Source organism: Eurosta solidaginis, chromosome 2, assembly GCF_040869045.1.
Source record: "Eurosta solidaginis isolate ZX-2024a chromosome 2, ASM4086904v1, whole genome shotgun sequence".
NCBI classification, from domain to species: Eukaryota; Metazoa; Arthropoda; class Insecta; order Diptera; family Tephritidae; genus Eurosta; species Eurosta solidaginis.
The window spans coordinates 306,030,263-306,057,548 of record NC_090320.1 but is presented as its reverse complement, the minus strand read 5'-3'; the positions used below and the strand labels follow the sequence as shown (position 1 = coordinate 306,057,548).

The following is a 27,286-nucleotide window of genomic DNA, read 5'->3' as shown; positions in this document are numbered from 1 at the left end:
TAGGACTCAATGCGTGCCTTAAACAGAGACCCTGGCATGGCAAAGTCCAGGTCAAGGCTTCTGGATAGGCGATTAAATTCTACAAGACCTCTTATAAGAGGTGCGAAACTGAAGTAATTCGAACGCAGCACTTCAACGCGGAATGTACTGGGAAAGCGGAGAGCTCTGTTAGGGACATTGAAATTCAACTGCCCAAGTAGTTCTGAGCAATCAATGGCACCGGATATTATGTCAAAAATAAACATTACGTTTTGAACAAGACGTCTAACTTCAAGTGGCAAGACATTGATAAGCATGCATCTTGCATTGTAGGGTGGCAGGGGATTAACAAAGTGCAGAGGTTGAAGAGCAAATCGTATGAACTTGCGCTGAATTCTTTCAATTCTTAAAGAGTGTGAGGGGTATATGGGATTCCAGATGACTGATGCATACTCTAACTTGGAACGCACTAAGGCATTGTATAAGATTTTCCTGGAATATGGGTCCTTGAAATCCTTGGCATATCGTCGCAAGAAAGCTAAGTTGGTATAAGCCTTTGGTATGAGAAAGTTTACATGATTACAAAAAGTAAAAGATGAGTCAAAAATTACGCCAAGATCGCGAAACTCATTAATTGACGCAAGAGTTACATTTGAAATCGAGTACGCGAATGAAACCACATTCGTAGACTTATTATACGTCATGTGGCAGCATTTACTAATATTGAGTCGCAGATTATTTTGACAGGCCCAATTATTTATAGCATTCAGATCTTCTTGCAGACGAAATGCATCAGAAGTACAGGAGATTATCCGAAAGAGTTTTAAGTCGTCAGCATAAAGCAAATAATTCGAATAGTTTATGCATGAGCCAACATCATTAATAAACATTAAGAACAAAATAGGACCAAGGATGCTACCTTGTGGTACACCCGAAGTTGCTGAAAATTCATAAGACTTAGTTCTCTCTGTCGATCACGCCGATATACTGGAACGATTCTCATCATATCCGCGCGCGTTAAAAGTTGTGGCCTTCATGTACCGGTTTATCCGCCAAACCCAGAAACAACCAATTTCCAGTTCCCTAGTTCTCACGCAAGAAGAACTATATTTCGCAAAAATTTAACTTATAATGGTCACGCAACGCCATCATTTTCCGGCCGAAATCACCCAATTAGAAGCAGCAAAGCCTATCAGCAAGAAAAGTTCATTGTTGACCCTCAATCCCGTGCTAGATGAAGCTGGCCTCCTGCGAGTTAAGGGTCGTTTAGCTAATGCCGACATCAGCGAGAATGAACGGTATCCGATAATTATACCAGATAACTCCAAGTTCTGCTCACTGCTACTAGACTTTCTCCACAAAGTATTGCTTCATGCTGAGGTGCAACTGATGATTCGCATGATTCAAGCGGAATACTATATTCCCCGCATCAAGCAGAAAGTAAAGAAATGCATATTCCAATGCAAGACGTGCACGATATACAAACAACAAATGCGTTCACAAATAATGGCCCCTCTACCCCCCGAACGTGCCACTTACTCCGTGCCATTTCACGTAACAGGAGTTGACTTCGCTGGTCCATTTATGGTGAAAACGTCCCTCTTACGACGAGCTTCTCACACGAAAGCGTACGTTTGCGTATTCGTCTGCTTCTCCACTAAAGCAGTCCACCTCGAATCATGCACAAATTTGACAACTGAAGCCTTAAGAGCCGCCTTCACCCGCTTCGTAGGGCGACGCGGATTACCCCACAAAATAATGTCTGACAACGGAAAGACGTTTGTTGGTGCACAACGAGCGATCCAGAGGGAGATAGCCCTATTCCTCAAAGAAGCAGCTGTTGATATTGCACAAAGGTATGCGGTACAGGGCCTCTCTTGGCAATTCATACCGCCGTATGCCCCACACATGGGCGGCCTATGGGAAGCCGCAGTAAAAAGCTTCAAAACCCATTTCACAAAAGTAGCTGGAAATCAAAAGTTTACATTTGAGGAATTCACCACTCTCCTCATTCGAATCGAAGCAGTGCTCAATTCTCGCCCTCTCTCTCCCATGTCACAGGATCCAAGCGACTTATTAGCCCTAACTCCTGGACATTTTCTTCGAGGAGCCCCCTTAACTCCTCACCCGAACCGAATGCCGAAAACATATCCCCTACTACGAAATGGCAAAGATTAAAGGTTCTGCATCACCAGTTCAGCTCACGTTGGAAGAGCGAGTACCTACAAACCTTGCATAAAAGATATAAATGGAAACATCCCCAACAAAATATTCGCGAAGGAGATATGGTCGTTATTAAAGACGACCTTCACCCCCCCCAATGAATGGCGTTTGGGCCGAGTTATCAAACTCAATGCGGGCGCCGATCAACGGGTTCGTCTGGTAGATGTCCGCACCCAAGCAGGTATAGTCACGCGAAACATTACTAAACTCTGCCTCCTCCCATCTCAGGAACTGCCGCCATAGCAACTCTCTACATCAGCGTAGAATCTTCAACAAAGTCGACGGAACCTCAGAGGATCTCGAAGAGCGTCTACATCCCTCAGCTCCGCAGGCCGGCCGCCATGTTGAAGACATGAGTCAAATATACATATGCATACACGTACAATATTAATATATATAATCCTTACATCTTAATACTTACCTTAAATTTGTAATATATACCTACCCTTTTTAATTATATATAGACATTTCAGAAATACTTACCCTTATTTGAAATACTTACCATTCAGAAATATTTACATTGTATAAAATCACATACTCATACTCATACTCATATTTTACATTTACCCTGTATCGATTTAGTAAGCTATCGTTTGCCTAAAATATGCAGATTTAAGAAATGCATACATATTTTCCTATTTACCTATTTATACACTTACCGTTTTTCTCTCTCCTTAAGTTAAAAAGTAAGCGGTCCAACTGAATGCATTGGACCGCTTTTAAGTTAGTTATTCGTCATACGCTTAACTATACAAACGCCTCTAAACCTAAATAAATTTATCTTCGTAAATGGGAAAATTCTTAATACTTAAATAATAATAAAATCTATTGTTATATATTTAAAAACGAAAGTTGTCGCGTTTGATTTATTTTGCAGTGAAGTGTTTCTCCCTAAATCCCTCAGTGCACCTACCCACAATAGTGCAGTTTTATACATGGTCCTTCGAGGCGTTTGTATAGTTAAGCGTATGACGAATAACTAACTTAAAAGCGGTCCAATGCATTCAGTTGGACCGCTTACTTTTTAACTTAAGGAGAGAGAAAAACGGTAAGTGTATAAATAGGTAAATAGGAAAATATGTATGCATTTCTTAAATCTGCATATTTTAGGCAAACGGTAGCTCACTAAATCGAAGGGTGAATGTAAAATATGAGTATGAGTATGAGTATGTGATTTTATACAATGTAAATATTTCTGAATGGTAAGTATTTCAAATAAGGGTAAGTATTTCTGAAATGTCTATATATAATTAAAAAGGGTAGGTATATATTACAAATTTAAGGTAAGTATTAATAATTTCAACAAAAGATATTCTATTTTCCAAATAGGACTTCACCCACGACAGAAAGCTTGAGTAAAAGCCCATGTTTTCAAGTTTCCACAGAAGTAATTTGTGCGAAACTGTGTCAAAAGCCTTGGAAAAATCCGTATATATGGTGTCAACTTGACATCCTTCCTTAAACGCAGAGACACAAAACTGAGAGAAAACAGCCAGATTTGTAGCAGTCGAACGTCCCGCAATGAAACCATGCTGACATGGATCGACTATTTTATTTATAGCGAATGATACTTTGTTTTTAACTACCTTTTCAAAAAGTTTTGAACATGTTGACAGTTTGGATATTGGCCTATAATTCTTTACTTCATTTTTATTGCCTGACTTGAAGATAGGAGTGGTAGACACCAGCTTCCAGCGATCAACAAAAACTTCAGACGATAGCGAAATATTGAAAATGTGGCACAGTGGCACGCAAAGAGAAATACTACACTTCTTAAATAAAAAAGAGGACAATCCATCAATATCATTTTTGATTGAGGTCTGTAAGGAGGATATACCCAAGATAATATCGGTCTCAGACAAGGACAGAGACCCAAAGTCTAAAGGTTTGGGGCTATCAGTAAGATACCTGTTATCAAATTTATCGGCCTCAACAACAAACGTAGATTTGAAAAAATCAGCAAAAAGATTTGCCGAATCGACCAAACTGTTGGAGCAAATGTCATTAAATTTGACACAGGTAGGTATATTAGAACAACCTTTCTTTGAACGAACATAGTTCCAAAAAGATTAATGATTAACTTTCAACTCATCTTCAACTCTAGAAACGTATTTGTTGTACAAAAACTTATCAAGAACATTGAACTGCGTCATATAGGAAGTATACTGATCTTTAAAACAGTATCGCTGGTATCCTTGTATAATTTAAAGTACTTATTTCTTTGATTTTTCAACTTTTTCAACCTAGTATTGTACCAGGGTAGTTTGTGAACTTTAACTGTTAGGTGAGAAAGATTCCTACTGAATATGTCAGCCATCTTTACCAGAAAAATGTCGAAACATTCAGTTGCATTTTTAGCAAAGAAAATAGATGTCCAGTCTATTTCAGATATGAGAGAGTTTAAGGATTCGTAATTTGCATCCTTAAAGTTATAGGCGCGCTCATTATTATTTATATTGTTTTTCGGCACTAGGTCGAAGAATTCAATAGATAAATATAGGGCTATATGATGCATATCTGATTTATATATAGGAAACACACATTCAGTCAAGTGAGTTATGAGGTTCTCATCGACAAAAATTAGGTCCAAAATATTGTTTAACTGGTTCACGAAACTGTTAATCTGAACTAAATTGGCACTAAAAAGGGTGTCTAAGAAATTAATCTCATGGGGATGATGAACATTAGTAGGTGTTAAGATATCATCTTCTAGTAATTTCGACCAAACAACCTTGCTGAGATTAAAATCTCCCAGGACGCAAAAATTACTATCAACATTATATTCATATAGGTCAAATATATTATTAACATGAGCAAAGTAGAGCAAATCTGTGCTGCAAGGCGGAATGTAAGAAACGCAGATAAATAAATTGCCAGAAGGCCTAGTAATACAGACACAAAGCTGGTCCAAGAGAGAGTCATCGTTAGAAAGCGGCACAAAAGAAGAGAGAAGAGAACGCCTTACAGCAATTAACACCCCACCGCCTCTGAGACGCCCTGTTTTGATAGGGTCTCTATCCTTTCGATAAGTTTGAAACAGACTATGATCAAAAAATTCTGAGTCAGAGAAGTCATTATTACGCCAAGTCTCAACAATGACGTAGACATCATAGTCGCACCGTGAAGTGGCTAAAAATATATCTTTAGATTTCGTTCTCAACCCAGATATATTCTGATAATAGATATTTATACTTTTTTTAATATTACCGCATATACATAGCTAAGGTTTTGCAGTTGAGCCCTGTGATTTTTGAAAAAAACGGAATGGTTTAATTTTGACGTCCGATGGCCATAGCGAAGACTCAAGAAGCTTATTATATATTGAAGGCGAGACTCCAAGTTTAAAATTGCATCTTGATAACAAACTCGAGTCTGCATCTTTCTTTATTAATTTAAAACAATGAATTAATGAAGGCGAGATGTTTGCATTATGTGAGACATAGTCGACAATATCGCTAGCGTTTACCGTCGGCTTAAAAGACGACAAATGCAACCATTTCAATCGAACAGCTAAGCTAAGATTTGCGTTTGAATTGCTATCTACGACAATGGTGGGTGCTTTTATGAACTTATTTGAAGTATTATTATTATTGCTAAGCTAGAATTATTAATAGATGTTAGGTTAGTAGTGACTGATCCCTGACGGCCAAAAGCTACAACCCCGGAATACCCAGTTTTATTATTGGCAGGTGCAGCAGAACTGATATTTGCATCACTAGTAGAACAAGCGGCAGCGCCACTAAAAGAACTGGGTGAGGAAGACAAATCAACAATAGCACAATGAACATTTGGCACAGCTGAGTTGTTGTTAGTGCTATCATCTGCTGGTTGTTTTGTATTTTCTGTCGTATCATCTTCGCAAGTTGATTTGCTCGTTACGCCTGGCTGAATTGCTTTTGCATTTTCGAGAGAGGCTGCCTGTATTGTTTTCGCAGCCTTAACAGCTTTCGAGTTAATTTTGCTTGTAGAGCCAGCCAACTCATTGCTTTTGCCTTTGCCCTTTTTTTTGTTGTAGGCTGTTTTGTTTTTGCAGATTTTGTTTGCTTATTGCTGTCCGCAGCACTAGTGAGAATGGATTTGATATCACTAGCAACTGTAGCAACAATACTGCCAAGATTTTTCATTTCCGAACTCATCGTAGAGATTATACCATTTTTATCTTCTATAACTGAGTATAATGAGCGGATTTCAGCTGATAAAGAATCACACTTTAGTGATAATTGAGAGTTTTCACATTTTAGAGCATCCATGGTCGATAGTATACGAGCGTTATCACCACTTAAATAATCATTGCGCTCAACATTGTTAACGATAGTGGGGAGAGCAGTAGGTGGCGGCGTACGAATAGACGCGCGTCGCTCAACCGAACACACTTTGCAGAAATAATGTTTGTTTGACGAAATGAGAAAATCAAGATCATCCGACGACATGTTGACACACTTCAAATGAAAGAGGTCATTGCACTTAGCACACAACACTTTCAGTTGGCCTCTTTCAACCTTTTGTCTACATTCGCACGGCATAATGATATTTAATGATAACACTTTGCCACTATTAATTTAATTTTATTTATATCATGTTCCTTTGTAACATTTAAATATTACTTTCAGGATTGAAATCCAAAACAAGAGTCACTATCTCAATGTGGCAGTAGGCACAAATTATTAACATTTGTTATGTGAACAATTAAAAATTGCACATAAATACGGAGCGAAAATAAACACGTCCGTATCGCTTGACGACTGCGGAGATAAATAGTAATAAGAGTAACGTTCCTGCCAAATTTCATCATGATATCTTCAACGACTGCCAAATTACAGCTTGCAAAACTTCTAAATTACCTTCTTTTAAAAGTGGGCGGTGCCACGACCATTGTCCAAAATTTTACTAGTTTTCTATTCTGCGTCATAAGTTCAACTCACGTACCAAGTTTCATCGCATAATCCGTATTTGGTAATGAATTATCGCACTTTTTCGATTTTTCGAAATTTTCGATATCGAAAAAGTGGGCGTGGTTATAGTCCGATATCTTTCATTTTAAATAGCGATCTGAGATGAGTGTCCAGGAACCTACATACCAAATTTCATCAAGTTACCTCAAAATTTACTCAAGTTATCGTGTTAACGGACAGACGGACGGACGGACAAGGCTCAATCGAATTTTTTTCGATACTGATGATTTTGATATATGGAAGTCTATATCTATCTCGATTCCTTTATACCTGTACAACCAACCGTTATCCAATCAAAGTTAATATACTCTGTGAGCTCTGCTCAACTGAGTATAAAAATACGAGAAATCCAACGTAATATATGAAATTAATTGCAATGGTGACGGGTCCCACATATGCAACAAAGTGGTAGGTATAGATCTAGTTGCGTCCTAAACGGATCGACCGATCACAACCAAATTTGCACAACTTACTAGAAACCTTCCAGAGATGGTCATAGGCTAAAAATAATTTCGATATATAAAAGGTGCGTGGCACGTGCCATACAAATGGAATATTTGATAATGCATAACTCTGAAGGTATTCATGCTAGAAGATTGAAATTCAGTAAGGAGTTATATTAGGTCAATCCCTAACACCACCAAGAAAATGTGTTGTGAGAGAGAAGGGGGCGTGGCACCTCGCATACAAATGGAATATATCATACTGCATACCTCTGGATGTAGTAATGGTAGGATAGTGAAAATTGGTAAGGAGCTATATGACCTTAAGTCCTAACTTACTTACTTACTTAATTGGCGCTTAACCGTCTAAACGGTTATGGCCGTCCAACAAGGCGCGCCAGTCGCTCCTTCGCTCCGCCAACCAGCGCCAATTGGTCACACCAAGGGAGTTTAAATCGTTTTCCACCTGGTCCTTCCAACGGAGTGGGGGCCGCCCTCTACCTCTGCTTCCATAGGCGGGTTCCGATAGAAACACTTTCTTGGCCGGAGCATCATCTTTCATTCGCATAACATGGCCTAGCCAGCGCAGCCGCTGCGTTTTAATTCGCTGGACTATGTTGATGTCTGCGTATAGCTCGTACAGCTCATCATTAAATCTTCTTCGGTACTCGCCATCGCCAACGCGTAGAGGTCCATAAATCTTTCGAAGAACTTTTCTCTCGAACACTCCCAAAGCCGCTTCATCTGCTGTTGTCATGGTCCATGCTTCTGCCCCATATAGCAGGACGGGTACGATAAGTGACTTGTAGAGTATGATTTTCGTTCGCCGAGAGAGGACTTTACTTTTCAATTGCCTACCTAGTCCAAAGTAGCATTTATTGGCAAGATTGATTCTTCGCTGGATTTCAGTGCTGATGTTGTTGCTAGTGTTGATGCTGGTTCCCAAATAAACGAAGTCTTTTACTATTTCGAAATTATGGCTGCCAACAGTAGCGTGGTTGCCAAGGCGCATATGCGCTGACTCTTTGCTCGATGACAGCAGGTACTTCGTTTTGTCCTCATTCACCATCAAACCCATCTTTACCGCTCCTTTTTCCAGCTTGGAGTAAGCAGAACTAACAGCGCGGGTGTTTAGGCCGATGATATCAATGTCATCAGCATATGCCAGTAATTGCACGCTTTTATAGTATATTGTTCCAGTGCGGTTAAGTTCTGCAGCTAGTATAATTTTCTCCAGCATCAAATTAAAGAAATCGCACGATAGGGGGTCACCCTGTCTGAAACCTCGTTTAGTTTCGAACGGCTCGGAGAGGTCCTTCCCAATTCTGACTGAGCTGATGGTGTTGCTCAACGTCATTTTGCACAGCCGTATAAGTTTTACGGGGAAACCAAATTCAGACATAGCGGCATATAGGCAGCTCCTTTTCGTGCTGTCGAAGGCGGCTTTAAAGTCGACGAAGAGGTGATGTGTGTCGATTCTCTTTTCACGGGTTTTTTCCAAGATTTGGCGCATTGTGAAAATCTGGTCGATGGTAGATGTACCAGGTCTGAAGCCGCACTGATAAGGTCCAATCAGCCGGTTCACGGTGGGCTTCAATCTTTCGCACAATACACTTGAAAGGACCTTATATGCGATATTAAGAAGGCTGATTCCACGATAGTTGGTGCATTTTGCAGTATCCCCATTCTTGTGGACTGGGCAAAGAACACTTAGATTCCAACCGTCGGACATGCTTTCGTCCGCCCATATTTTGCTAAGAAGCTGCTGCATGCGCCTTACCAACTCCTCGCCGCCGAACTTGAATAGCTCCGCAGGCAATCCATCAGCGCCCACGGCCTTGTTGTTTTTCAATCTGGTTATTGCTATTCTAACTTCGTCATAATCGGGCGGGGGGACATATATTCCATCATCATCGATTGCGGGATCTGGTTCTTCATCTCTGCGCGGTGAATTGCTGCCTCCATTTAGGAGAGCAGAGAAGTGTTCCCTCCATAATCTAAGCACTCTCTGGACATCAGTTACAAGGTCGCCGTTTTCATTCCTACAGGAGTTTGCCCCGGTCTTAAAACCTTCCGTCTGTCGCCGTATTTTTTGGTAGAATTTTCGGGCGTTATTCCTGGTGGCTAGCAGCTCAAGTTCCTCGCACTCACGCCTTTCTGCTTCTGCTTTTTTCTTCCTGAAAAGGCGTCTCGCTTCCCTTTTCAACTCACGATAGCGTTCACACACTCCTCTTGTCGCGCTCGCTTTTAACGTAGCCCTGTAGGCAGCGTCTTTTCTTTCGGTTGCAACGCGGCATTCTTCATCATACCAGTTGTTTTTTCGTGGCCGCCGGTAACCAATTTTTTCCTCAGCGGCAGTATGAAGTGCTTTGGAGATATGCTCCCACTGCTCCTGTATTCCTTCAGGATGAGTTGTGCCCTCAGAGAGCAGGTGTGAGAGTCGAGTTGCGAAATCATTGGCAGTCTGTTGTGATTGAAGCTTTTCGACGTCTAGCTTTCCTTGTGTTTTTTGTTCCTTGTTTTTAGCCGCGTTGAGGCGGTGCGTATTTTGGCTGCAACGAGATAATGGTCCGAATCGATGTTAGGTCCTCGGATCGTTCGCACATCTAAAACACTGGAGGCATGCCGTCCGTCTATCACAACGTGATCGATCTGATTGCGAGTATTTCGATCAGGAGACAGCCATGTAGGTTGATGTATCTTTTTATGCATGAACCTCGTGCTTGATATGACCATGTTTCGAGCACCGGCAAAGTCAATCAGCCTCAGTCCGTTAGGAGAAGTTTCATTGTGTAGGCTGAACTTTCCGACTGTAGGGCCAAAAACACCTTCTTTGCCCACCCTGGCGTTAAAGTCGCCAAGCACGACTTTTATATCAGGGGCAGCGCTCGTGTGTGCGTTCTAATTGTTCATAAAAAGTGTCTTTCACCCCATCGTCTTTCTCCTCTGTCGGCGCATGGGCCTTAAGGCCTAACACCTCCAGTAAAATGTAGAATTGGGAAAAAGGGGACGTGTCACTTTCTTAAAATGGGATTTTTCAGAACTATGCTTGCCGTACAAACTTAGGTTATTATAACAGCTAAAGTTTGACTACAGAGTTGTTTGGCTGTTATTCCTTTTGGATGTTTAGTAATCTTCCGCCGTTAAAATTTTTTGTTAACTTCAGTCTATCCGCGTATTCTATCTATCTTCTATCTATCTATCTATATATATAAAATTCAAATTATGTATGTATGTGTGTAGTTATAGATCGAGTTGCGTCCAAAACGGATCAGCCGCTCACAACTAAATTTGAATCACCCACTACAAACCTTCCAAAGATGGTCATAGGCTAAACATAACTTCAATATAAAACAAGTAAGGAAGGCTAAGTTAGGGTGTAACCGAACATTACATTCTCAGCTGAGAGCTTTGGAGACAAAATAAGGGAAAATCACCATTTAGCAAAATGAACCTAGGGTAACCCTGGAATGTGTTTGTATGACATGGGTTTCAAATGGACCAGGGGTGACTCTAGGATGTGTTTGTACGATATGGGTATCAAATTAAAGGTATTAAACAGGGTTTTAAAAGGGAGGACCCTTAGTTGTATATGTGAAGGCGTTTTCGAGATATCGACCAAAATGTGAATAAGGGTGACCCAGAACATCATCTGTCGGGTACCGCTAATTTATTTATATATGCCATACCACAAACAACATTCCTGCCAAGATTCCCAGGGCTTTTGATATCGTCCTGCAGAACTTTTTCATTTTCTTCTACTTAATATGGTAGGTGTCACTACTTTTTTTCTAAAGTTATATTTTGAGTCAATAAACCAATCCAATTACCATGTTTCATCTCTTTTTTCATATTTGGTACAGAATTATGGCATTTTTTCATTTTTCGTAATTTTCGATATCGAAAAAGTAGGCGTGGTCATTGTCGGATTTCGGATATTTTTTATATCAAGATAAAGTGAGTTTAGATAAGTACGTGAACTAAGTTTAGTTAAGATATATCGATTTTTGCTGAAGTTATCGTGTAAACGGCCGAGCGGAAGGACAGACGGTCGACTGTGTATAAAAACTGGGCGTGGCTTCAACCGATTTCACCCATTTTCACAGAAAATAGTTATCGTTATAGAGATTATGCACCTACCAAATTTCACAAGGATTGGTAAATTTTTGTTCGACTTATGGCTTTAAAAGTATTCTAGACAAATTAAATGAAAAAGGGCGGAGCCACGCCCATTTTGAAATTTTCTTTTATTTTTGTATTTTGTTGCACCATATCATTACTGGCGTTGAATATTGACATAATTTACTTATATACTGTAAATATATTAAATATTTGTTAAAATTTGACTTAAAAAAAATTTTTTAAAGTGTGCGTGTTCATCGTCCGATTTAGTTAATTTTTATTTAGCACATAGACAGTAATAGGAGTAACGTGCCTGCCAAATTTCATCATGATACCTTCAACGCCTGAGAAATTACAGCTTGCAAAACTTTTAAATTACCTTCTTTTAAAAATAAGCGGTGCCACGCCCATTGTCCAAAATTTTACTAATTTTCTATTTTGCGTCATAAGATCAACGCACCTACCAAGTTTCATCGCTTTATCCGTCTTTGGTAATGAATTATCGCACTTTTTCGGTTTTTCGAAATTTTCGATATCGAAAAGGTGGGCGTGGTTGTACATACTACATACCTACATACTGTCTGCCCTTTTTTTTTATTTTATTTTTTTGTTTATCGTGTTTACGGACGGACGGACAGACGGACGGGCGGACATGGTTAAATGAATTTCAGGTCATTTTGATATATAGAAGTCTATATCTATCTCGATTAGTTTATGCCGTTACGGAATACCGTTATGCGAACGAAGTTAATATACTCTGTGAGCTCTGCTCAGCTGAGTATAAAAAGGGTTAAATTGGATCAATCCCTAATATCGCTAAGAAAATAAGGGGTGAGTAAGAAGGGGCGTGGCACCTACCATACAAATGGAATAATGAAAATTGGTAAGGAGCTATATGGCGTTAAATCCTAACAGCGCCAGTAATATATGGAAGAGAAAAAAAACAATACAAATGGGACTCTCACAACTATGGCTGCCTTAAAAACTTAGATTAGTTGAACACGTAAAGTTTGATTGCAGAGTTGGTATTTTCGGGTTGGTATTTTCGGATCCGCCTGGAGGAACCGGAAAACAACTTTTCTGTTTAATTTGATATTAATTGATGTAAGAGCAAAAAGAGAAATCACTATGGCAGTTGCTTTCTCAGTTACCGCGGATACACTTTGTCTGGTGAACGTACAACTCCGCATTTAAATAACCACTATCTGCAAACATCTGATACACCGATGTGCAACATAGGCAAACGGTCAGGCCAAAATGAGGGTGTGCGATGTGTGCACCATGACTCATAAACCGTCGACGGAAAAAGCTTATTAAAATGTATGCAGATAGGCCAAATTTAAGGCAGTACAACGTCTGACGGGTATGCTAGTTTTATTATATATTATTTTATTTCAACTTAGTTTATCATTATTAAAATGCAACTTGAATGAATCGAAAATTGAAAAAAATACAAATTGGTCGAATTTCGACCACAGGCGATACTAGTTAATTTTAAAATGAAATTCCCGGTGAGCTGGAGACTTGAAACTTCGGCCGTGAGTCAGAATCCGGTGCCGATGCATTGTTTGATCAAAAAAAATTCGCTAGGTGGCGCATGGATCGAGATATTAAGAAAATTTAAATTGATTGGGGAATCTTTCAACCCATTTTTAGCTAACTTCCCGGTGGCCTAGGGACTTGAAACTTGGTAAACAGTTCGAGGTTTGGCGACAATACAATTTACAGAAAACAAAATTCCGCTAAGTGGCGTGCTAATTGAGATAACTACAAATCCCTGAAAAATAAGGGGAATCTTGCGATCGATTTTTGAGTAACTTCCCGGTGAGCTAGAGACTTGGAACTTGGGTTGTGGGTCAGTGCCCGGTGACAATGCAAACAAATTCCGCTAGGTGGCGCATGGAACGAGATATTAGGAAAATTAATTTTAATTTGGGAATTTTTCAATCCATTTTTACTAACTTGCGGATATCTAGAGACTTGAAACCTGAAATATAGTTTAAAACTCGGTGACAGTGCAATGTTTGATCAAAAAATTTGAGCTACTTAACGCACAAATCGAACTATTTAGAAGATTATGCCATACCTTCATGGCTAACCTCCTGAGTGTTGCAGGCGTGTAGAATTCCACCTCGTTGAAGGCCCAACTCATACTTTTAGGCGTACGCGACTTTCACCACGATTCTTTTAGACTTTCAGCAAAGAGAGTAGATTAATAAGAGGGAGCATTGTAGAGTCGTTCATTCTCCACAAAGTGGAACGGCTACACCAGGAATACACCATACATTTTGCACCTGTTTCGTTTTCACCATCGGGATTAAAAAAGTCATGAGCCTGAGTATTCCCGCAACTTTAGTGATGTAAATTGCATGGCGCCAGCGCCAATGCGGTGCCAGCTCAATGGTAACTCATTGACGCAATTACTCCAAGCGAATTTTTGACGCTACTTAGTAGTGAGTGCGTAGTACATTTCACTTGCGCTATTGTGTGAAACGACTTTTGTGTGTCAGGCACGAGTTTGGTGTTATTGGCGCTACTGGCAATGATGTCACTGAGCTGATGACGGTAGCGCTGGTAGTTCAGCTTTTGAATCAGAGAAAGAATTGATGACCCGTGTAAATTATTATGGCTTTGGCTATTATTGGCTGTGACTTTGAACTAAATAAATGTTGCGGACATAACAAGCAGAGTCATTTTTGAGTTTTATATTTTAGATTTAATGCACAATTTATATGGGTGTGTTTGAGCAGCCAAATAATAACAGTAGTATTGCTAAAGTGCTGCTTAGTTGATGGAATGTCGCTAATTTCCTAGAGATGATCAATAGATTGGTCAACATTTCGTTCAACGAACGCGGGAAATTGCCACATCTGCTCAAATGTTGCTGAATAACGTTATCCGCTGTCATAAAAAGTAACACTGCTGCAGCTCGAACACACCCTATATCGAGAAAGTAAGAAATAGACAACTTAGCTTTTTTTTACAAATCGCTTGGCTGAGATTTTCATTTGTTGATTTAACTTAACCTGTTATGCCAATATTTTTCAGCCAGCTTATTTTCAAATAGGTAATTTTTCCAAAGGCAAAATAAATTACAAAGTTAAACAGCCTTATAAAATCAGCTATGTTGAGGCGGACAGCATAGCAAAAAGTATGGTGAATTCCTGGTACAGCCGTCCCACAATTTCCACAAAGCTTTAGTACTCTACAATGTCCCATCTTATATTTATAGAGTCTTTGATCTACTCTCTTTGCTTTCAGGCGTATGCGAATTTCACCACGACTTTCAGCTGTGCAAATTAAGTAGCTGACAAACGAGGTGGAATTCTCTTGTTATGATGCGAGGTGGAATTCTTTTGTTTTCGCCAGTGTTGTCAGCGCAAAATCCACTAATTCTCTTAAATCTTGGGAATTAACTATGAGGATTATCTTCAAGTTAATTCCGATCAAGGCAGTTAATTTCGGACTTTCGTTCGTCTATCACCCGCTTAACCCACTATTCTTTATCATGAATCTTCCTATACTTTGATTTTCTTTGGTGAATTTTTGGGATCAATGACCTAACAAGTGGTAAATCACGAGTTCTGGTGAATGAACTATTAGTGGTGGTGATGCACCACAGCCAAGAGGTAGTGTTACTAAACTTTAAAATTTTCTAAAATCTGCCGGCACAAAATTGTTATGCTTATTGAGTTAAGCCAGAACTCCATGGATAGCCTCGTGGGCGTAGCAGACGTTCTAGAACTCCACCTCGTTTGATACCTATTCAATTTACATAGCTAAAAATCGTGGTGAAAGTCGCATACGCCTGAAAGTTTGAAAGGACGCGCATGGAGTTTGGCCTTAAAGCAAAGAGAGTAGATTAATAAGAGGGAGCATTGTAGAGTCGTTCATTCTCCACAAAGTGGAACGGCTACACCAGGAATACACCATACATTTTGCACCTGTTTCGTTTTCACCATCGGGATTAAAAAAGTCATGAGCCTGAGTATTCCCGCAACTTTAGTGATGTAAATTGCATGGCGCCAGCGCCAATGCGGTGCCAGCTCAATGGTAACTCATTGACGCAATTACTCCAAGCGAATTTTTGACGCTACTTAGTAGTGAGTGCGTAGTACATTTCACTTGCGCTATTGTGTGAAACGACTTTTGTGTGTCAGGCACGAGTTTGGTGTTATTGGCGCTACTGGCAATGATGTCACTGAGCTGATGACGGTAGCGCTGGTAGTTCAGCTTTTGAATCAGAGAAAGAATTGATGACCCGTGTAAATTATTATGGCTTTGGCTATTATTGGCTGTGACTTTGAACTAAATAAATGTTGCGGACATAACAAGCAGAGTCATTTTTGAGTTTTATATTTTAGATTTAATGCACAATTTATATGGGTGTGTTTGAGCAGCCAAATAATAACAGTAGTATTGCTAAAGTGCTGCTTAGTTGATGGAATGTCGCTAATTTCCTAGAGATGATCAATAGATTGGTCAACATTTCGTTCAACGAACGCGGGAAATTGCCACATCTGCTCAAATGTTGCTGAATAACGTTATCCGCTGTCATAAAAAGTAACACTGCTGCAGCTCGAACACACCCTATATCGAGAAAGTAAGAAATAGACAACTTAGCTTTTTTTTACAAATCGCTTGGCTGAGATTTTCATTTGTTGATTTAACTTAACCTGTTATGCCAATATTTTTCAGCCAGCTTATTTTCAAATAGGTAATTTTTCCAAAGGCAAAATAAATTACAAAGTTAAACAGCCTTATAAAATCAGCTATGTTGAGGCGGACAGCATAGCAAAAAGTATGGTGAATTCCTGGTACAGCCGTCCCACAATTTCCACAAAGCTTTAGTACTCTACAATGTCCCATCTTATATTTATAGAGTCTTTGCTTAAAGGCCTAAGTCTTTTCAGGCGTTCACAACTTTCACCACACGGAGGGAAACCTATGACTCGATCAACCACATTTATTGATACTACATTAAATAAAAATTGTTAATCCTTTCCCATCAATAAATATGGATATGATATCACTGAATGATGAATCAGTATTGAACTGGTATCCAAAAAAAGTATGCGTAAGAAATCAATTAACTATTGATAAATTCGGCATTCTAAAAAAAAAACTTTAATTTGACATTTGGCTTCAGCATTATTCGAACCCTGTTCGCATTGTGAATTCATAAAAGTGAAAAATCTTTCTATTCCTCCATTGCCATATCCCCCAACGACGAAAATTCACTGCTTTCATCGAAGGTGTTGTATCCACCGGACCTACCAATTGTTAGCACATTCACCTGCAATTAAAATTCACCTCATCATCAATTGTGTTGAATTTACTTCCTCAACAATTGTGATCATATTCACCAACAACGATTGCGTTACACTATCCGGCTTCGCCAATTATGAGAATAATCGCCAACAAGAATCATTCACCACATTGATCATCTTTGTCCAAATCACCCGCTCCACCAATATCAAGAACCAGGCATGCTTAACCAACGAACCGATATCATTTCGTTACGATATTTAACGTTAATAAACGAAACAAAGTCATTTCGTTTCGTTTATTAACGTTAAGAACGTCAACTTAACGAAATGATTTTGTTTCGTTTTCTGCCATATCAAAACGAAATCAAATCGTTTATGTTGATTATTAATTTCAAACTATGCTGGCAAAGCTGATTGATGGCGTAGTCATTAAAGGTGAAAGCATTAGCCAAGCTGATTGCAACTTCTCTCATGAATTTTGACAGCGCGAACATTTCTCAGAGTATTTTTGACATTACCACCAACGAATTACACAAACAAATTACATGGAGTTTGTTTGTGTATGTCCGCTCGCTGTTACCACCTTACGGTTTCACCATGGCTATAGCATTGCCAGCACAATTCAAACACAAAGTATCACGTTTTTCTTAACGTTTTTAACTTTAACGAAAGCTTTTCGTTTCGGTTAAAAACGAGATACAATTTATCTTGATAATTTCTTTATCGATAATATTTTGAAGTGTTTCAACGGAAACGGTGGAAATTTTTTGATAAACGATTAGCTTAACGTTAAGGTGCATCCCTGTCAAGAACATTGAACAGCTATAATAATTCACCGATTTATATGTAGCACACATACATCTTTCTACAGTCACCTAAGCCGAATATAGATATAGACGTAGTACGTCCGAGCAACGCCAAAGAACGGGTAGCTATTTTGAACAAATAAATAAAGATACGAATTTTCACTTAGGAATTACTTAAATTACTAATCAAAGTTGCAATTGCCTTTTTGTACCCAGTACAAAAAAATTGAAAATAAAAAGATGATAAAAAAAGTTTTAAGGACTACCTTTATACAAATGGACCAAAAAATAGAAGGCAAGTTTTCCTTTAATACAGACATAGTGTTGTTGAATTTTGACTAAAAACTTTAACAATAGCTCTTGTAAAAGAATTTGGGTATTTAAAATTATAAAGGTAGAGCGCGTGTTTAAATTTTAAATTATCAATTAGTTAATCCCAAGTACATGGTTTGCCTTAAATTGAAAGATTGCGCTCCACCTTTACAGTTTCAAATCCCAAAATTCTTTTACAAGAGCTGTTGTTAAAGTTTTTTAGTCAAAATTCAACAAGACTATGCCTGTATTAAAGGAAAATTTGTCTCAAATCATGTCCCATGTTAATCTTGTTGGACCTCAACAATTTTGGTACTTATGTATTTTGGGACATCGGGTTTGCTTAGGTTGTAAAATTGTACCACCTTTTTTCAGGATTTCAGGATATTGATTAATTTTTACTTTCAGTATTGCAGGACCTTTCAGATCTTTAGCAGGATCTGGCAAGGTCTAATTAATTTTTACTTCGCGAGAAAAGAAAAACTTGGCAGGATCTAGATCTTTTTTAGCAACTTTTGCTTGATAGCAAATTTCCTGCTAATTGATGATCAGGATCTAGTATCTGCCACGATGACGGAGATGTTTTAAATCATTGGTCCTGGCTTTTGACAGGTTTTTTCAGTTTGGATGCAACGATATTCTGAACAAATCTCCCATCTTTGAATTAAGTGCATGCGTTCTTTTGCACATTTATCTGTGCAAATTTTAGCAAAGGTCAATGTAATAAAAATTTTTAAAATTATTACTTGCAAATCCCCTATTTAAAGTTATAAAGGTAGAGCGTGTGTTTAAATTTTAAATGATCAATTAGTTAATCCCAACTACATGGTTTGCCTTAAATTGAAAGATTGCGCTCCACCTTTATAGTTTCAAATCCCAAAATTCTTTTACAAGACCTATTGTTAAAGTTTTTTAGTCAAAATTCAACAAGACTATGCCTGTATTAAAGGAAAAATTGCCTTCTATTTTTTGGTCCATTTATATAAAGGTATCCTTAAAATTTTTTTACCATCTTTTTATTTTCAATTTTTATTTTTTATTTATCTTAAAAAGCGCTTAGGTACATATGTACATATGTTCACTATATCGCAGGACACTGCTTTCTGGCGTCGCATGCTTTTTAACAAGACCTAGCTAGTGATAGCAAATGTAGAAACTGCTGAAGTATTAACACGAAGGAAAGAGAATTTTGTTGTTTTGTTGTGATCAATCAATTGAATTTTTATTAGAAATTCCTTTCTCTTTTATACATAATTCTTACATGACTAATGTGAGTTTACACTAATACTTACAAACTAAAAGTATCTACATTCCTAATGTATGTATGCCAAGTCAGCATATTATTTTTACAGTGACCTATTTACGGACACATGTAATTATGTACATAAAAATATTTTGGCAGTCACATTGACAAACCGACAATGTCGATCAGTCATGCTGATCGATAAGTATTATGTTGGTCAATGTGACGGGTTGACAAATAGGGTTGAAAAATGTAAACAGATATGTGGCTTGTGTGTCGGCATGTATATATGATGTTGAACTCCCGCTGGGTTCATAAAGAATGCATTGAAGATAGGAGTTTTAGGTAATGCTACACCATCCGCCTTAGGAATAGTCGTATATAATTGAAGACAATTGTATATGACTATTGATTAAGTCACTTAAGGTTTGCTTGATTTTACAGAATTTTAATTGCTTTTCGTATTTTATTGTAATTTATTCCATAGTGGTAACTTGATATTGAAAGTAATGAGTTTGTTTATGTAGTTTTTTATCTATTTACATTTGTTTCACATGTGTGTTTATTATGCTGACTTTGGTTTTTTGTTTTCTCTTTTTTTTTTTGAACATATGCTGTTCTTGTTTTCTTTGGCTTGTGTGCATATATATTATTATAAGTAAAGTGGAGTGCTTATGGTGAGGTTGTTTGTTTTCTTTTTATTACTAAAGGTTTTATATTGGTTTAAGTCTATTCTTATCAATTATTATTTCCTTATTTTTATTGATCCTATCACTATTTCCTATTCAATGTGGTATTAACGTAAAGTTGTTGTTTTTATCAATACTTTGAACTTTATAATGCCCTTTATATTTATTATCTAGCTTATGAGAGGAAGGGATCCTTTTGTCTAAAAGGCGAGGTTTTCCTAACTGAGGCCTCTCAAACTTATAATTATTTCTATACTATGATATTTCTAACAACGAATAGAGATAAATGACTTTTTATTGTTGTATCCGTTCATGTGAAAACTTAGAACATATAAAAGAAGTAATTTGTAACTAATTATGTAGAAATTTAGGAGCTGTGGTTGACGGAAGAGCAAGGTAGTTTATATTAGTAGTAGTAGTTTAGCTAACGGGTGAAAAGGAAGGTACAGTAAATGCAAACATTTTCATACTTTCAAATATTCTTTTTATATTCGTTGTGTTTTCCAGCAACGTTTTTGGTCTTAAATGTCATGCGATTTCTGCGGCGGCCACCAAGACAGAATCGTCATGATATTTATGAAGAATTCATTCACAACCTCTTGTGTTAGTGCAATTATTTGATCTTTGAGAACTTGGGTACCTTTATATTTGCCTACTGCAGTAAATATTTCATAGCTTTTCACCAATTTGTCCCTCAGGACAACTGTGTTTTTCCTTATTTTCAAGTCCTAGATTGCCGGAATTTTTTAGCCTGGTCGAATATTGTCCTAAGTCATTAACTTCCTCAACAATCTGGTTGCTTGAAAATTTTCCTACGCTTTTTCTATCCTTTTGGGTTGAAAACGAGCGCGACTAGTCTTCTTGTTACAAATTTGTATAGCGCTTTATATATGGGGTATTCCATCCCATTTCGACCAATTTTGAACCCGACGCCTTTAGAATTGGCTGAAAGTATTTCTCCTTTTTCTAGCTTACGAAAGACGTTTTTCAGAAGTTTTTCAAATTTTTTCATCCAACTCAATAAAAGTTATGAATTTAAAAAAAAACACCGTTTTTGTTTTCAAAATGCTACAACTTTTTCAAAAATTGACCGTTTGGGATCTTTTTTTTTGTAAAATTTTTTTTAAATGTACTTTTCGGAAAAAATTCAAAAAAATTTTTAAAGTTTTTTTTTGTAATTTTTCAGTTTTTCGGGATTTTTCGAATTTTGCCCTTTTTTTTCTCATAAAAAACTTCAATCAATTCTGCAATCATCCCCACTAATCCCGGAGTGGGCCGAGATTTTTTTTTTTATTTAATTGAAAAAAAAAACTTTAAAATTTTTTTGTATTTTTTCCAAAAAGTACATTTAAAAACATATTTAAAAAAAAAAATGATCCCAAACGGTAAATTTTTGAAAAAGTTATAGCATTTTGAAAAAAACACCGTTTCTTCCAAAATATTTAAAACTTATTTTGAGTTGGAAAACGGTGTTTTTTTCAAAATGCTTTGCCTTTATTTGAATTTTATATAGTTTCTGAATATAGTGGCTATTGCAATGGTTAATAGCCCTATTATGCAAATTAAACCACCTAGCCAAAAATCTGGCATGTTTGGGGTAATTTTGGTTTCTGGTTCAGTTGGTGGCTCATATTTTGCTAGTCTATTTTCTGTTGCTTCCGAGTTTTCTTTCCCTAACTCGTATCCGGCTATCGCTATCATGATGCCGTGCGCAATCTTGGTCCACCAAGCCATTTGTAATTTCTTATAATTATTTTCCTTGGTATTAAATGAATTCAGAATTAAAAAATTTTTTTTCTCCTTTTGAGTTCTATTTATTAAAAGTGTTTCATAAAGCTACTATTTAGTTTAATCTCTGTTGGGGAATACAATTCTAATCATCCTACTTATTTCTTCTTCCGTAGTTGTGGGATTTTTCACAACCCCTAACGTAGGCTTTCTGTTGAGGCCTATCTTTTTCCAGAAAGGTATTAACCATTCTAATACGTTTTCAAAATTTCTATTTTCCAATTCTAATTTTGGGTTTTTATCCCATTTAAGGGGATTTTTTGAGAAATCTCTCGGCATTCCAATTTACTCTTTACTTAGTTGTTAAAATTAATTTTAATATTTTCTTTTTCAAATTTAATAAGACATTTTAATTTTCTTGGTATTTTTTTTTTTTTCAAAACATTTTTCTTTAAATTTTAACAAGGTAGCTTTTCTATATGCTTTATATATTTTTATCAACTCTTCTCTTAACTAAACACAAGTCCTAGTTTTTCAAAAAAAAAATTCCTAAGCAAAACCAAAAATTTTTGCTCTTGGTTAAGCGGCCATGGGGCGGCCAAGTTTTTTCTAATTATACGTACTTATTTACTCTAAAACTAATTGCTGCCAGTCAGAATGTTGCTGCTTTATACCCATATCATGTCAATCAAGGTCCGCTTATTCCACATCGCCTTATGCTTGTATGCTGCCAGTCATGTCTCATGTTAATCTTGTAGGACCTCAACAATTTTGGACTTATGTATTTTGGGACACCCGGTTTTGTATTGGCACGCTAAATTATTTGCGGATGTACTGATGGGCTTATCCAATCTCCTCTAGCCTCCGCTTAGTTTGTAAAATTGTACCACCTTTTTTTCAGGATTTCAGGATATTGATTAATTTTTACTTTTAGTATTGCAGGACCTTTCAGATCTTTAGCAGGATCTGGCAAGGTCTAATTAATTTTTACTTCGCGAGAAAAGAAAAACTTGGCAGGATCTAGATCTTTTTTTAGCAACTTTTGCTTGATAGCAAATTTCCTGCTAAGTGATGATCAGGATCTAGTATCTGCCACGATCACGGATATGTTTTAAATCATTGGTCCTGTCTTTTGACAGGGGTTTTCAGTTTGGATGCAACGATATTCTGAACAAATCTCCCAACTTTGAATTAAGTACATGCGTTCTTTTGCACATTTATCTTTGCAAATTTTAGCAAAGGTCAATGTAATAAAAATGTTTAAAATTATTACTTGCAAATCCCCTCTATTTAGCGTCCTTACCATTAAATATTGTGACGAATATTAGTGACACTAAGTGATACTCACATCACTAGTCTGATGCTAAGTAAATGAAGCCACAACAACAATAAAGCAGGCAGTCACTTGTATCTACATAAACGAATCAATCATTATGTCTACACATATGTACGTACACGCAGCCGAGAGTAACGCACAAACACATTCATATATCTGAGATACTCCCAAAAGTATGCAATCATTTGTGCAAGTATCACTCACATATACACGCGCATGGGCTATGAGAGAAGCTATAAAATCGTGCATCTGTAGTTATAGCTGAGAAATGTATAGCTTTTAAACGAGAAATAAATTCTGGAAATAGAAGCGCCTAGAAATATTTCGGCGAGGAAGTCGGACAGTATAAAAGCGGCAACAGTTGAGGCACCACAATTCAGTTTGATTTAAGCAAGCTATCAGTTGCGAAGTATAAGTGTTATTTTCAAGTAGTCTAATAAAGACCATTTGTTGCATTATTCAATATTGGAGTTATTTATTCAACATTTTAGTGATTCGAACGTTAGCAGAAGATTTGGAATAAGCGGAATTTCAGTAAATTCGTTACAATATCATAGTAAAACCACAAAAGCAAATGTGGCACGTTAAGCAATGGTCACACAAGCTGCACGTTTTGAAATTAGCGTTTATGCAAAGTCCCTGCAGTTTCTGCACGCAGGTTTGGTCTTCTCTTCGCATTTAAGACAGAAAACATTTTTATTTGGTGAAAAATAAAGGTCTAATTATGCTTACAGTGCATTGCATGACAAAGCAGTACATATGTATCATGTGAAACATACTTTACGTAGCGTACATAGACCATCGCTAACAAGAATTACATTACTTACATTTCTTTATATAATATACCTAATTCATTTGAACAGTAAAAGATTTATTTATAAACATAAAAGAAACCAGACCTGTTAAATTTCTATTAACATTAATTTCGTTTCTCTTTTTAATTTTAATGATTAATTAATTTTTTGCACATCACCTAATAGTTAATAATTAATTAGTTAAAAAAAAATAATTAAAAATAATCATGATTATTGGCCATTAAAAAATAATCGAAAATAATTAAAAAATATACCCGCTGTTTTAAATTAAAGACAATCATATGATTAAAGTCCTAACACCTCCAGTAAAATGTGGAATTGGGGAAAAGGGGGCGTGGCACCTTCCCTGTAAATGGGATTTTCAGAACTATGGCTGCCGTACAAACTTAGGCCATTATAACAGCTAAAGTTTGACTACAGGATTGTTTGGCTATTATTCCTTTTGGATGTTTAGTAATCTTCCGCGGTTAAAATTTGTTGTTAACTTTAGGCTGTCCACATCTTCTATCTATTTATATATAAAATTCAAATTATGTATGTACTAGCTTATGCCCATGGGTTTTACACCTATATTCTATATAAATATTCAAGCTACGCGTAACTGGCCATGGGTAAAACATGAGTTGGTAAGATTGACTTCTGCTACAGCTAATGACTGTTGTTGTATGATATAATCATATTTGTAACAGGATTGAGTTGCATAAGCTCTGAAGCTATAACGGTTTGTGTTGCGCTAATCAATTCCTTGATTTGCATCTAATGATAGTCCTTGAGCTTCATTGATAGGGATAGGAAATTTGAGGCATTTAAAAGGGAGTGTCCCTAAATCCCCAAAAAAATTCCCGAATACATAATCCCCAAAGTTAAAATCCCATAACCAAACACAAAATCCCCGCCCTTTTTTTGGAGCTAAATTCCCAAACCTTTTTTGAGGAAATATCAAAAAACCTTGAACACAAAATCACAAACATTTTAATTAAATCATAAAGTAAAGTTCTGACGCGTATAAACATCATTACGAATTTATATATATGTAAGTATGACTATAAGCATAAAGTAAAATGATGTGGAATAACCTAACGGTACACGTTCTATTTGCATTGTGTTTTCATATCTCCTTTCTGTTCTAACCATGTCAATGTTATATTGCGAATTTGACACCAAATTCTTATGTACATCAGTGGCACTGAGGCTTAGGTCTTCAACTACCGTGCAAAAGTCGTCGGTTCAATGCCAGATCACGGATTTAAATTTCATTTCCTATTTATTTAATTTCGGTTTATAAATTTATTATTAAAAATACTGTGAAAAAATATTAAAAAATGTAAATGAAAAACCTAGATCTGTTAGTGATGAGAAGATATCGCAAAATTAGCATAATATCATTAAGATAGCTAATGAATAGAAGGAAACTACGAAAGCAAACTGGAAAAGTTCTCAAAATAATTGAAAAAAGGAAAATTCAAAACGTTACAGATCTCCATCGCCTAAATATCTTCTTGGAGAAAAAATTCCGTTAAAGTATAAGTTTTGTTTTTGTCAAATGAATTTCTATCGCCTTATTAACTGTAAAATGTATCCAATTAGTTAATTCTTGGCGATAGACGATAAAATTATCAGAAAACTGCTGGCAGGGTTTTGTAATGTAATTTATACATAAAAATATATGTATGTACATATGTATTTATAATTTGTAAAAACAAAAAAAAAATGTTCCGGTGTTTATCTGCAATGCAGTTAATTTAGAATTTTTTTTTATGTAAATACTATATTAATTGTATTTATAAGTTATTGCGTTGCACTGTATTTTCTTTAATGTGCCCATTAAATATCTGTGAAATCATCAATATTGAAGTGTTAATTTTGAAAGAGAATAAACATAACTATTCTTTTTCTGTGAGAAAAAAATTCACAATTAATACAATTCGCCGCGATTTTAAACCTAATTTGAATGTTTTTCACACAGAAAATGGGGATTTAGATTTTGGGGAAAAATTAAAATTGAAAAGACAAATCTATGGGTATCAATGGAATCCTTCGTTATAAACTTTTTTGTTTTCGAAATTTCCGTAAAATGAATTGCTTCAATGACATCCGTAAAAGTTTTGTGATGAAAAGCCTTGTAAAATTTATAAAATCAAAAGCAAAATAAAACAAAGTGCAATACAATAATATACTCAGTCCACCAAGTTTCTTTTAACAATATAATATCATTTTTTAATTAATTTCACTTTTTTTTCAGTGCCCCTTTGTCAATTTTAATTGTTTTAACATCATCATGTTTGGTGGCCGGACAAGGTCGAAATGAAGGTTTGTGTCCAGATATGGATTATTTGGATAGCATGGACTTAAATGCGGTGAGTATTAAGTTCTATCCTACTTAAATAATTTAAGTGTCAGCTCTATGTATAAAGCTAGGACAATTTTATAGTACTATGTATAGACTTTAAAACCATTTTAAAAGCTTATGTTTCAATTATTTACAGTTCAAAGGTAGCTGGTATTTGCAAACTGGATATTCCTTCGGCGACATTAAAAAGCACCGCTGCCAAAAAACTGATTACTCTTGTGAAAGTGGCACAGAGTTTAGCGTAAGAAACTTCCAAATAAGTCGTAAAGGGTAAGTATTTTTAATTGGAGGCAAAGCTTTTGGTTTTAGTTGAAAGTTATGTTGTCTTTTATGTTGTTGATTTTTCGACAGGGTGTAAAAGTGAAGACTTTTGTGTCAAAAGAAACTTATTTCAAATTCCAAGTACATTGGTAAAATATTTGTTTCCCTTTTCATTGTCAAAAAATAACACTGAAGATGGCCCAACACCGAATCCGGTTCGTATTCAAATCAAATTTGACAAGGAATGATGGAAAATTGTTCCAATATACATCAATTACTTGAACTGGAACCATTTTCCGCCATTCCTCTTCAAGTTTGGTTCGGAGACAATCCGGTTTCGGCGTTGTGCAATCTTTAGTGCAATTTATCGAGAACGAAACAAGAAAAACAGTCTTAATATATACATACTAGCAGACCCGGCAGACATTGTTCTGCCCTAAATTTGGTTTATCTGCATACATTTCAATAAGCTTTTTCCATCTAACTCTGCCCTATCCCTCTACACTTTTTCCTAATCTTTTTGTTCACTCCTCTCTTCGTCTTTTTTCCTTCATCTATCTCCATCTTCGTCTCATTCTATGTCTTTCTCAGTCTCCTTCTCTCTTTTCTCTTCTCTCAAGTTTTTCTCCTTCTTCTTCATCTCTGGTGGTATGTATTTTGTTCCAGTCCCATTCCGAGTCTCAGTCCCAGTCCCACTCCGAGTCTCAACCTCAGTCCCAGTCCTAGTCCTAATCCCAGTCCCAGCCCGTCTCTGGTA

The 27,286-nt window shown here is 36.8% G+C and overlaps 1 protein-coding gene across 1 annotated transcript in view; it reads left to right on the top strand.

Moving 5' to 3' along the window:
* LOC137241381 (uncharacterized) overlaps nt 1–27,286 on the top strand; it is a 105,863-nt gene that overhangs the window by 17,695 nt on the left and 60,882 nt on the right. The window contains exons 2-3 of the mRNA XM_067768929.1: nt 26,161–26,275; nt 26,405–26,538. Coding sequence (XP_067625030.1) covers nt 26,161–26,275; nt 26,405–26,538 — 249 coding nt within the window. The remainder of the gene's footprint in view (nt 1–26,160; nt 26,276–26,404; nt 26,539–27,286) is intronic.